The following is a 12,744-nucleotide window of genomic DNA, read 5'->3' as shown; positions in this document are numbered from 1 at the left end:
AGGCCAATTAGTGTATAGTTGCACTTTCCCAAGCAGAAAGTGGTGGTAGCTGGACTAGCATAGTGGTAGTGGAGATAAAGATTCAAGGGACACAGATGAGAAACAGCAGAACTTGGAGATGAGCTGTCCTGGGGAAAGGGGAGGGGCGATGGCTTTCAACCACAAGCATTCATCCCCACAGTGGCCTCACATCTTCCTGGCAAGCCTAGAGACCATGTGATCCAAGGGCTAGAGCCCTCTGTGGTGCCTGCTGGTCAGCAAGTAACTTTAGGTTCCAGTTTGATAAAGACTTCCTGTGGTGGAAACTGAAGGGAAGAGGAAAGAGCTGGACCATTCCTGCTTGGGAGGTTCTGGGAGAAGGAAGATGGCCAGAACCTTGTGTGTACAGCAGGCCTTCTGGCTTCTGCAGAGGACACTACTGTTCTTGGGACCTAGTGCTGTTCCTCAAGCATGGGCCTTGAACCTGAACCCAGTGCAGGTCACCTTCTATACAGGCCCCAATGGCAGCCACTTTGGATTTTCAATGGACTTTCACAAGGACAGCCATGGGAGGTAAGCTCAGAGGAAATATGGGTATTGAGCAAGGACTCCCTCCATTGCTGCTTCTGTGGGCCTCTGCTTCTCTAATTATGAAAGCAGTTGAATAAGGTGGATTCTGGGGTCTATTTGGGTTGAACTTCTATCAGGAGTGCTGTGGAAGGACAGGTTCCAGTGAGGGTGTAGGGGAGGAATGCCACTGGGGAGATGGGCACTGAACAAAAAGAAGACAAAACTTGATGCCTTTTTTTTTTCCTCAAGGATCAGCGATATGACTCACTTTATCCCGAGCCCCTCAAATTCAGAGAGAAGCATCCTAAATTGACTTGCAGAACTATAACTGCCTACCCACCCGCACTTTCCTTTTCTACTCTACTCCCCTCATCCTCTTCCAAATTATACATGTTTGAAAAGAAAGAAGTAGATTTCTGATAATCAGTATTGATCCGTATTGAGATCAAACTGTCAAGATCAGAGTCCTAACACCCTTTTTTTTTGGTCTTTTTAGACAGTGTCTCCTTGTAGCCCGAACTGTCCTGGAACTCACTATGTAGACCAGGCTGGCCTTGAACTCACAGAGTGTCCACCTGCCTCTGCCTCCAGAGTGCTGGGACTACAGGCGTGTGCCACCATGACTGGCTTAACTCACCTTTATAGCTGCATTACCCTGAGTGACTTATTGTGGTAAACACGGACTCCCCAAGTCTGGGGATTGATAATGACAGCTTTCAAGTGACAGCCACAAGGGATTATTTCTTCTGCCTAAGAGAGCAATTTCACCAAGAGTTGAATCCTCTTCCCAAGATGGGACTGATCAATGAAATTGGGAAGGGGGATTTTCCTAGGGCACTTCTAGAGCCATTTTTTTTTTTTTTTTGGCACATGCCTGCAAAACCAGCACTTGTGAGGCTGAGGCAGGAGGGCTGCTACAAGTTGGAGGCCAGTCTTGGCTAGATAGTGAATAGCCAGCAAGACTCTCTCAACAAAACAACAAAAAACCCCACCACCTCCCATGTTCCTGAGTTTTAGCACACTGGGCCAAAAGCTCAATTCAACTCCTATCCTTCCTTCCTCTGTCCCCTCCTGCTTGTCTCCCCAAGCACTGGTCCCATGGGTACACCTTAATAAACACCCTGTACACAGACACTTTTTCAAAAGCATGAAACTAGGACCATACTAAATGCCTCTCATACATTTATTGCATTTACTCTTCCTCACAGCATTAGTTGGTTGATACTACTCCCATTTTATATATGGCAGAACTGATTTAAATCCAGCTCTGCTGAGGCCCTCCCTCACCACACATCCCCCTTCAGCTGCTCTTGTCCTTCACCTTCAAACCAGTGTTCAAGAAGGGATCTAGTGTTAAATATTTTTTATTTTTATTTTTATTTTTTTGGTCTTTTTGAGACAGGGTCTCCCTGTAGCCCCAGCTGTCCTGGAACTCACTATGTAGACCAGGCTGGCCTTGAACTCACAGAGATCTGTCTGCCTCTGCCTCCCTTGTGCTGGGATTAAAGGCCTGTGCCACCACACCCAGCTAAATATTTTTTATTTTTATTATTTTTATTTTATTTTTCATGTGTGAAATGTATTGCCTGCATTCATGTAAGTGCACCCACCTGCGGAGGTCAGAAAAGGGTACTGAACCCCCCGGAACTGGAGTTAAGGATGGTTGTTAGCCACCATGTGGTGGCTGGAACCAAACCCGGGTCCTCTGCAAGAGCAGCCAGTGCTTTTAACTGCTGAGCCATTTCTCCAGCACACACACACACACACACACACACTAAACAGTTTTAAAAAGCCAGGTGTTTTAGGGAGCATGTAGACATCTGGGTTTTGTTTTGTTTTGTTTATTGTATGCTCATGAGTATTTTGCCCGCATGATCTAAGTGCACCACATGTGTGTCCTTGGAGGCCAGGAGAGGGCATCAGATCCTGAAATGAAGTTTTCAGCAGTTATCAGCTGCCATGTTGATCCTGGGAACCCAGCCTGAGTCCTCTGCAAAAGAGCCATCTCTCCAACCCTGAACATCTGGAGTTTTGTTGGGAGGGAGTAGGGGATCATGGTGTACAAAGCATAGGAGGTCGTTTTTCCAAAAGATGATCAAACTCTTCATGTTCAAGTCAAACCAAATGGTTTCAATCCCATGTGAATTTCCTAAGAATACAGTTTTAGCAGTCCCTAAAGTAAAGAGTTTGGCCTTCATGGGGTATTGATGAGAAAAGATGATCCAGTGCGCCCCATGCCACATATCCCATGCTCTGGGCGAGGGGGTTGCGGGGAGGTCACAGGACAGAAGGACTTCACCCGGCTTTCCTATGCAGTGTGTCCATCGTGGTGGGAGCCCCCAGAGCCCTCAGTCAACGCCAGGAGGAGACTGGCGGCGTGTTCCTGTGCCCCTGGAAGGCCAGCGGCAGCCAGTGCACCCCACTGCCCTTTGACCTCAGTGAGTCTTGGGCATGGAAAGAAAAGAGGGAGCCTGATGGAAATGGACGGCCAGTCTCCAGAATCCCACCTCTTCTTGTGCCCTCCAGGGGATGAGACCCAAAGCACAGGCTCCCAAACTTTCCAAAGCTTCAAGGCCGGGCAAGGACTTGGGGCGTCAGTCGTCAGCTGGAATGACGTCATTGTGGTGGGCACTGTGGACACGTCACAGGGAGCAAGTCCGGGGCAGGGATACGCTGGGGGAAGCCCTAGTCTCCGCCCTTCCCCACTCTCCTGTGGCTCTGCTCTAGGCCTGCGCTCCCTGGCAGCACTGGAACGTTCTGGAAAAGAAAGACCAGGCGGAGAAGACTCCCGTAGGTGGCTGCTACTTGGCTCAGCTCCAAAGTGGCGGCCGCGCGGAATACTCGCCCTGTCGCGACAACACCACGAGCTCGGTTTATGTAGAAAAAGATTTCAGTAAGCCCGCCTCCCCTTCGGCCCCTGCGGACTCTGCCAGCCCCTCCTAGCACCCCAAGAAGGCCTTTCCCTCTGGTCGACCCCGCCTTCCGCCCCGGCCCGAGGGCCACGCCCCCTTCTACTCGAGGCCCCGCCCAAATAGCCCCGCCCCCTCCCGTCCAGAGCTGCCCCTTGGCTGACCCCTACTTGCCTCCTGTAGGTCGAGACAGGCGATACTGTGAAGCCGGCTTCAGCTCGGTGGTCAGCCAGGCAAGTCTGGGTAAAAGTGGCTACAGAGCTCTGCATGGTGGCTCACTCGGGAGACTGAGGCAGGGGATTGCGAGGGAGGACAGCTTGGGCTACAAGGTGAAACTCAAAAGGAGGAAGAAAAGGAGAGAGAGACAGAGAAAATCAGAGAAATCAGGCAAAAGCAGTTTGAGTTGCTGGGGAACACGGCCCCTCTCACCTCCCGGGCTTCCCTTTCAGGCCGGGGAGCTGGTGCTTGGGGCTCCTGGCGGCTACTTTTTCGTAGGTACGTGCCCAGTGATGCACTTCTCCCGTCTCGCGGCCTGAGGAGACCCAGGTGTCCAGGCCCCCACTCCTCCTGTTCCTCGTGCCCTAGGTCTGCTGGCCCTGGCTCCAATCCCAGACATCATCTCCAGTTACAGCCCGGGTACCCTTCTGTGGAAAGTTCTCAAACAAGACTTCACCTTCGACTCCAGCAACCCTGAATACTTCGACGGCTACCGGGGTAACCCTGGCACCCAATCACTACCCACCCCAAACCGTCAGGTCCTACCCCTGCGGGACCCTCTAGGCCCACCTTGACTGGCCAGCCCTGCACAAAGCCCCACCTCCCACCCCGCTCCTCCTCCCCAAAGTCTTACCTAACCCCCATCCACTCCACCTCTCCCTTCTGGCCTTGGACTCGCAGGGGCTCTTGGGCTTTTGATGGCCTGGGTTTTCCCATCTGCAAAACAGGGTTTGTCCTGGTGACCTCTCGGGCCCCTCTTTCCCTGACCGAAGTCTCCCTCATTGCCTGGCTCTTTGGAAAATTCCAATTTTTTTCTGTGTCTTCAGGGTACTCGGTGGCCGTGGGCGAGTTCGATGGGGATCTGAGCACTACAGGCAAGAAACTCACTGAGGGGCGGGTGGGGAGTTCGCCTGGCCGTTTCCCCTGGCTGCGGAATGGGGGGGAGGGTAAGTGGGGTCTAAAGGTCTCACTCCCTGAGCCGGGCTTTTCCTAGAGTACGTCTTTGGTGCCCCTACTTGGAGCTGGACCTTGGGAGCGGTGAGTGCCCGCTACTTTGCCGGTCCTCGGGCGCCCCAACCCTCCAGCCTTTTGCTCAGTAAGAGCCCGAGTCTACGGAGGGAGGACAAATGATGCACTCCCAATGCGTTCCTCCTTGCAGGTGGAAATTTTGGATTCCTACTACCAGAGGCTGCACCGACTGCACGGAGAGCAGGTGGGGATGGGGTCCCCATGGGAGTGGCCAAAGCCAGGGAACTAAGACTCCCCCAGATAGTTCGTAGGATATGAGGCTAATGTCTAACGAGGATGCTGGGTTCAGAGGTACAAACTAAGGCGCTCTTCATCTCATAGATGGCTTCATATTTCGGGCATTCGGTGGCGGTCACTGATGTCAATGGAGACGGGTGAGGAGGGGAACTCCCCACTCTTACCCAGTTGGGTCCCTCAGTTATCAGCAGTGGAGTTACCCTCCATTTCATCCTTTCCCAGTCCCCACTTTCATGGGATCACACAGGGAAACAGGAGAGTAAGGGTGATCAAGAGTTGGCCCTCCCTCTCTGCATCCTCCTGGCCCAGCTGCATCTAACCTCAGCCATCTGACCAGCAGGAGACACGACCTACTGGTGGGCGCTCCCCTGTATATGGAGAGCCGGGCAGACCGCAAGCTGGCCGAGGTGGGGCGGGTGTACTTGTTCCTGCAGCCCCGAGGACCCCAAGCTCTGAACACCCCCAGTCTCCTGCTGACTGGCACTCAGCTCTATGGGAGATTTGGATCCGCCATTGCACCCCTGGGAGACCTCAACCGGGATGGCTATAATGGTGAGGGAAAAGAGGAACTGGTTTTGACACAAGAGGGTTAATAATCCTAACAAAAGGCTGAACTTAAACTTGATGTGGTGAACTACATCTGTCATGCCAGCACAGTGAGACTGAGCAGGAGGTTCTCCTGTCCAGGCCAGCCTGGGGTACAGAGAGAGATCCTGTCTCAAAAATCAAACAAAAAAGCTGGGCTTGACCTGAGGGTATCAGGAGCCAGGAAAGGTGTGGCTGCTGAATGGGGATGGGTGAGAGAGTTTAAGGAGACCACCTAGGGCAGTTTCCCTTGATCCCAGTGTGATGGTCCTTGCACATAGATTTGGGCGGTGGAGTTAGAGGCAACCTTACAGAGATTTAGGACTTGAATCATTAGGACAGGATGGGAGGTGAACTGAGGAGTAAGAAAAAGGAATGGAGTTGGCAGGGGGTGAGGATCAGGGGGACCGGTAGTTCTCTGGACTAGCTGAGTTTGAAGAGCTTGGGAGTATTAGGTGGAAATGTCCATGTGTGGCTTCCCCTACTTCCACAAAAAAGGGCTGAATGTGAGACAGAGAATTGGAAAGAGCTAGTGGGATCTGGAACCTATTAAATAAGAGGCTCAAGGGAGCCTCTGGGGAGCAAAACATTTAGGGGACACCCAGAAAAGGTGACTCTGGGAAAAAGACAGTAGAGTGTCTAGAGAGGTGGAAGGGAAAGCAGAAGCTTGACAGCCCAAAACTCCAAGAAAGACAGTGCTTTGAGTGAGAAGGGACTAATGGCTCCCGCACTCCTGAAAGGTATAATTAGATGAGACTGCAGCCAGTCCAGATAAAGTGTTACATGTCAGTAATCCCAGCACTCAGGAGGTAGAGGGAGGAAGATCAGAAGTTCAAGGCTATCTTCTGCTACAGAGCAATTTCAAGGCCAGCCTGGGATAGATTTAGACCCTGTCTCAGAAAACCAAACAAAAGAACCAATCAAGGGGAGCTTAGGGACAGAAACCAGAACATCATGGGGCAGGACATGAATGGAGGTGGAGCACTCAGACAGGCAGTTGGAGATAGCTCTTTCACCAACTTGACTGAAAAGAAGAGCGATTGTGGATGGAGGATGGGACTCATAGGAAAATCATTTTAATTTGGAAGAAGAGGGAGTGCGATGAATGTGAAGGAAAATGGCCTATGGGGAAATGGAAGGGTGAGCCAGAGGAGAGTCCCTGTGATGCCAGGGGACTCAGATACTCCACCCAGAAACAGGCTAAAGGAGATACTTATTCAAGGGTCACATAGGGAAAGCGGAAAGGAAGCAGGTGTGGATGTCTAGGATGAGATTCAGGCTGTTTCTCTTTGTGAAGTGAGAGATGGGTTTCACCAGTCAAAGGAAGTAGGGCTGGCAGCTGGCAGAATGGATAAAGAAATAGGTGCTGAGGGGGAAATCCTTAAGCTAGTGGGAGACTCTGAGATCCAGGGAAGGCTGAAGATCAGGAAATCACAGTGCTCAATCTGCTCTGTGTCTCCAGCAACCCTGGGTTGACTTAGCTCCAGATGGAGTCCAGCCAGGCTTGCCCAAAACTGGAACGAGATTAGACCGAGGAAATTAAAAATGCAATCTAATGGTCAAGAAATCCATGCAGAGTGAGGCCAAAGATCAGGAGCGAGGGCTTGAGAAAACCTCACAGTGGGCAGAGACCTCTCTCTGCTTGAATTATATATACTGTGATCAAGAAAATCAGAGGGACTGGAGGATGGCTCAACAGTTAAGAGCACCGATTGCTCTTGCAGAGGACTCAGGTTCAGTTCCCAGAACACACATGATGGCTAACAACTGTCTATAACTAGTTCCAGGGAATCCAACACCCCTTTCTGGCCTCCATGGGCATTGCATGACATGGGTACACTTAACATACATGCAGACAATATACTCATATACATTAAAATAAAAATAAATATCCCCCAAATTAAAAAAAAAGAAAAGAACCTAGGGCCTCACATATGCTAAGCACACTACCACTAAATTCTATTCCCAGCCTGGTTTCAGTTACTTAATCTTCTGGAACCCAGTTTTTGTATCTAAAATGGGAATAATAGGACTGTGGATAGAGCCCAGTTAGTAAAGTGCTTGCCTTGAGCTCACGAAACCTGACATGGTGGCACATGTCTGTACTGCCAGCATAAGGGAGGTAGAGGCAGGAGTATCAGAAGTTCAAGGCCATCCTTGGCTACATCATGAGTTTGAAGCCAGTTTATGATACATAAAACCATCTCAAATAAATAATAATAATAATAAAGTAGTAATAGACTGGGGATGAACCACCTAATTGTCAAGAGTAAATGAAATCTTGTCAATACATTTTCCTTAATAGGCACTGAGGACTGTTGAAGTTTTTATAACAGTCCTATTAATCCTTGACTAATTTCTCTCCTGCCTGAGGGCACTATTGCTGTGTTCTTGATGAGGCTTTGAACCCTTCCCCTTGTCTCCTTGGGTCTCCCCTAGAGAAGCAGCTCAGGAGAGATTTGCAGAGTCCCCTAGGGAGACTGGATCACAAACAGCCACATCCTTCCTCTCTCCTTCCAGATGTTGCAGTGGCTGCCCCATATGGCGGTCCCAGTGGTCAGGGCCAAGTGCTGGTGTTCCTGGGTCAGAGCGAGGGACTGAGTCCACGCCCCTCCCAGGTCCTGGACAGCCCCTTCCCCACAGGCTCTGGCTTTGGCTTCTCCCTTCGTGGTGCTGTAGACATTGATGACAATGGATACCCAGGTACATGTGGTCTGCATCCAGCTATTCAAGACAGGCCTTTGAGCACTTGCTGGTGGTGCAGAGACACAGCTAGGGGCCCATGTCTGAACGGGGGCCAGCTGTGGGCTCTAACCTATCTGTATGGCTGAGATGCTGGGGTCTGGGGAATGGGACACATTGAACTTCCAGGGGGTGAAATGGTATGGAGAAAGTCTGGGAAGATAAGGACTCTATGTTCCCCTCTAATGGCCACTTCTGACCCTTCCCCCAATGTCTATAGACTTGCTGGTAGGAGCTTATGGGGTCAGCAAGGTGGCTGTGTACAGGTGAGCTCTGGCTAAGGGGAAGGGCCACACTGTGAGAGGAGGCTGAGCCAGGAGGGACACAATGGCAAGCCTGCTCCATCCCTTCAGAGCTCAGCCAGTAGTGATGGCCACTGTCCGACTGCTGGTGCAAGACTCCCTGAATCCTGCTGTAAAGAACTGTGTCCTGCAACAGACCCAGACGCCGGTCAGCTGGTGAGGAAGTGGAGGAAATGAACCCGGCAGGATCTGAGGTCCTGGAGAGGTCCCTGAACCTGTTCTCCTCTTCCAGCTTCAACATCCAGATGTGTGTGGGAGCTACAGGATACAACATTCCTCAGAAGCTGGGTGAGTGGAATGGAGGGCTTGGGGGAAGCAGACCTGGCACCCTGGCTAGAGGGAGACATGAATCCTTCCTGCTTGTCCCACAGATCTAAACATGGAGCTGCAGCTGGACCTGCAGAAGCCTCGCCAAGGTCGGCGGGTGCTCCTTCTGGCCTCCCAACAGTCCAGCCTCACTCTGAACCTGGACCTAGGTGGAAGGCATGACCCTATCTGCCACAACACCTCAGCCTTCCTTCGAGTATGCTCAGACTGGGAGGGGTCAAGCTGGGTGTACAGGACTCCCCTACCCCAGGAGTGCTGAATGGATGCTGTAGATCCAGGGGTTAGTCAGTAGGACATGGTCCCTACTGGCCACAGCAGCAGAATGGCCAGACTCTTGCCCCCTGCTAGGATGAAGCTGACTTCCGGGACAAGCTGAGCCCCATTGTGCTCAGCCTCAACGTGTCACTACCCCTGGAAGAGACTGGAGTAGCCCCTGCTGTTGTGTTACATGGAGAAACCCATGTCCAGGAACAGGTGACACCAGTAGGGACAAACAAGGGAGATTCAAGACCCCTGGTAGGGGGACTAGAATTAGGGCATGGGTTGCAATATGAATCCCAAATCTTAAGGTCACCCCAAGACCTAATAGAACCCCCAAGATCTCAATGTCCCCTAAACACTGGTATGAACTAAATTGAAACCCTGGTGTAAACTCATTGAACTCTGGCATAGTCCTAAACCTTTGCGTTGACTCTAGAGCTCTGATACCCTCTCCATAGACCCCATCTTTTATTCCCTAAGCTCTGATGGTCCCCCATAGAGCTGTGGTTGTTCTGTTATGACCCCTAAACTTCAGAAGTCTTCAGCTTACCCACACACTCCGCTGTGTCCCCTAGACCCGGATCATCCTGGACTGTGGTGAAGATGATCTGTGTGTGCCGCAGCTCCAGCTCACAGCCACTGTGTAAGAGGATCTCCCATTCTACCTCCCCTGGCCCTCCAATACCCCATGAGACCCTCTCCCCACCCAAGTCTCCTCTCTAGACCCATACCCAGCATTCCCTCCCCTGGCCTCTAGACCTGTACCTAGCATTCCCTCCCCGCCACAGGAAGGGCTCCCCACTTCTAATTGGTGCTGACAACATGCTGGAGCTGAAGATTGATGCTGTCAATGAGGGTGAGGGGGCCTATGAAGCAGAGCTGGCCGTACACCTGCCCCCAGGTGCTCACTACATGCGGGCACTCAGCAACATTGAGGTGAGGTGCCACCCTGCATAGCCACTAGCCATCAGGTGTGACAGCCTCAATTCCCACCTCCCACCTGGAGCTCTTATGATGTGCTATAAAGATGTACTAAGTTTTTAACACACACACACACACACACGCACACATGCACGCACGCGCGTACACACACACACACACACACACACACACATATATAATACTAATGATACAAAATTGGTACATAACAGAACCACCAAAAGGCTCAGGAAGCAAATGTTAACTAGAATCTTTGTTTAACACCTGCTGGGAATCTGGGAAGATGGCTCAGTCAATAAAGCTCCTGAGAACCTGAGTTTGGATTCCTAGAACCCACAGAAAAATCTAGGCATGGAGTGTGCACTTCTAACCCTAGTGCTGGGGATTCAAAGACAGATGGATCTCAGAAGCTCATTGGCCTGTCAGCCTAGCCAAATCTATGAGCTTCAGGTTCATAAATAAATGACCCAGTGGTTCAATGGTTAAGAGCACTTGCTACTCTTGCAGAGGACCCAGTCTCAACTGCCAGCACCCAAATGGTGGCTAACAACCATCCGTAAGTCCAATTCCAGGGAATCCAATGCCCTCTTCTGACCTCCATGGGTATTGCATGACACAAGTGCACTTTCAAACAGGCAATACACTCATACACATAGAAAATAAATAAATGCAGTAAATAAAATATAAAAAATAAAGGTAGAAAGCTGTTTGGGTGATATACACAATATCAACCTCTGGTTTGCACACTCATACACATGTGCATACACACTAACAACTACACACACACAATCTGCTGGGTTGCCTTATAGTCTTTCTCCCAATATTGGCAGGCATTTATATAGGGTTTTTTATTTTAAAAATTAAATTAAACTTAGCTGGGCATGGTGGCGCATGCCTGTAGTCCCAGCACTTGGGAGGCAGAGGCAGGTGGATCTCTGTGAGTTCAAGGCCAGCCTGGTCTACATAGTGAGTTCCAGGACAGCTGGGGCTACAGGGAGACCCTGTCTCAAAAAGGCCAAAAAAAAATTTAAATTAAACTTGTGTGTATGCATATGCACATGTGTGTGAGGTACTGGTGCATGTGTTGCATGTGCACATGAGTGTGTGAGGGTGCTCATGCGTGTGTGTGTGTGTGCTCATGCCTGTGGTGGCCAGAAGTCAACTTTGGGTGTCATTCTTGAGGCATCATGTACCTTAGTTTTTGGAGACAGGATGTCCCACTGAACCTGAACCCCACAAATTCAGCTAGCCTGGTTGGTCACCAAGCCCAGGGAGCCTCCTGACTTCACTTCCCTGGTGCTGAGATTACAAGTGTGTGTCACCACACCATGCTTTTAAAAATGTGGGTGCTGCAGGTCAAATTCAGGTCCTCATGCTGGTACAGCAAGCACTTTACCAACTGAGCCATCTTTCCAGCTAAATTTTAAAATTTTATTATTTTTATTTTACATATATGAGTGTATTGACTGCATGTGTATAAGCACACCCATGTCCCACAATGCTTGAAGAGGTCAGAAGAGGGCATCAGATTCCCTGGAACTGGAGTTAAGGACGGTTGTTAGCCTCTGCGCCAGTGCTGGGAATGGAACCTGGGTCCTCTGCAAGAGCAGCCAGTGCTCTGAGCAATCTCTCAGCCCCCCAGCTCAATTTTTTGAACTTCTGAGACACAGTCTCACTTTGAAGCCAAGACGGGTATAGAATTTACCATGTAGCCCAGGATGGCCTCCAACTCTCAATCCTCCCGCCTCAGCCTTCCAAATCCTGGGATTACAAGCATAAACCACCTAGCTTCAAAGAAAAAACAAAAGGTTTAAATTTTTTTTTTTTCCTTTTTGAGACAGGGTCTTCCTGTAGCCCCAGCTGTCTTGGAACTCTCTATGTAGACCAGGCTGGCCTCGAACTCACAAAGATCCACCTGCCTCTGCCTCCCAAGTGCTGGGATTAAAGGCATGTGCCACCAACACCCAGCTAAGGTTTAATTTTTTTTTAAATAATTTACTTTTTATGTGTATGAGTATATTGCCTACATGTATGTAAGTACACCTGTGTCATGCAGTGCCCAAGTTGGTCAGAAGAAGGCATCAAATCCCCTGGAACTGGAATTATAGATGGTTGTCAATCACCATGTGGGTGCTGGGAATCGAACCCAGGTCGTCTGCAGGAGCGGTCAGTGCTCTTAACCACTGAGCCATCTTATTTTTTCTTTTTAACATTTAGTGAGTGTGTGTGGGTGTGTTTGCACAGCACACATGTGGGGATCAGAGGACAACCTTTAAGTTGCTTCTCTTGTGGGTCCTGGGGATTAAACTTAGGCTGCCAGGCCTGGCAACAAACACTTTTACCCAGTGAGCCATCTCTAGTTCCTTAACAGGTTTTTCATTTGTTTGTTTGATTGTTTGTTTTAAATATTTTTAAATTTTTTTCATACATGTGTACAATGTATCTTGTGTTTTGTTGTTGTTGTTATTGTTGTCACCCTGGAACTTACTATGTAGACCAGGCTGGCCTAGATCTCACAGAGGTCCTCCTGCCTCTGACTCCCCAGTGCTGAGACTAAAGGCATATGCCACCACCTGAGGCTTACAATAATATATCTTGATCATATCCACCCCAACCTCCATCTTCCCCAACAACACTCCCCCACACAA

The 12,744-nt window shown here is 50.1% G+C and overlaps 1 protein-coding gene across 2 annotated transcripts in view; it reads left to right on the top strand.

Annotated features, from left to right (window-relative positions):
• The first annotated feature begins 237 nt into the window (after positions 1 to 237).
• Positions 238 to 12,744, top strand: part of Itga2b (integrin subunit alpha 2b) — a 17,429-nt gene continuing 4,922 nt past the window's right edge. The window contains exons 1-20 of one of the 2 annotated variants that reach the window (XM_029566035.1): positions 238 to 552; positions 2,866 to 2,987; positions 3,076 to 3,173; positions 3,277 to 3,442; positions 3,642 to 3,691; positions 3,908 to 3,953; positions 4,044 to 4,172; positions 4,502 to 4,549; positions 4,669 to 4,712; positions 4,834 to 4,887; positions 5,025 to 5,077; positions 5,278 to 5,492; positions 8,046 to 8,228; positions 8,488 to 8,533; positions 8,621 to 8,725; positions 8,802 to 8,857; positions 8,941 to 9,092; positions 9,245 to 9,370; positions 9,733 to 9,800; positions 9,946 to 10,093. In XM_029566035.1, coding sequence (XP_029421895.1) covers positions 365 to 552; positions 2,866 to 2,987; positions 3,076 to 3,173; positions 3,277 to 3,442; positions 3,642 to 3,691; positions 3,908 to 3,953; positions 4,044 to 4,172; positions 4,502 to 4,549; positions 4,669 to 4,712; positions 4,834 to 4,887; positions 5,025 to 5,077; positions 5,278 to 5,492; positions 8,046 to 8,228; positions 8,488 to 8,533; positions 8,621 to 8,725; positions 8,802 to 8,857; positions 8,941 to 9,092; positions 9,245 to 9,370; positions 9,733 to 9,800; positions 9,946 to 10,093 — 2,097 coding nt within the window. In that variant the 5' untranslated portion in view covers positions 238 to 364. The remainder of the gene's footprint in view (positions 553 to 2,865; positions 2,988 to 3,075; positions 3,174 to 3,276; positions 3,443 to 3,641; positions 3,692 to 3,907; positions 3,954 to 4,043; positions 4,173 to 4,501; positions 4,550 to 4,668; positions 4,713 to 4,833; positions 4,888 to 5,024; positions 5,078 to 5,277; positions 5,493 to 8,045; positions 8,229 to 8,487; positions 8,534 to 8,620; positions 8,726 to 8,801; positions 8,858 to 8,940; positions 9,093 to 9,244; positions 9,371 to 9,732; positions 9,801 to 9,945; positions 10,094 to 12,744) is intronic. The other variant, XM_008838190.3, reaches the window with a different exon arrangement.

This window comes from Nannospalax galili, unplaced genomic scaffold (genome assembly GCF_000622305.1).
Source record: "Nannospalax galili isolate Female #2095 unplaced genomic scaffold, S.galili_v1.0 scaffold95, whole genome shotgun sequence".
Taxonomy (NCBI): domain Eukaryota; kingdom Metazoa; phylum Chordata; class Mammalia; order Rodentia; family Spalacidae; genus Nannospalax; species Nannospalax galili.
This window is presented reverse-complemented; position numbering and strand designations above follow the sequence as displayed.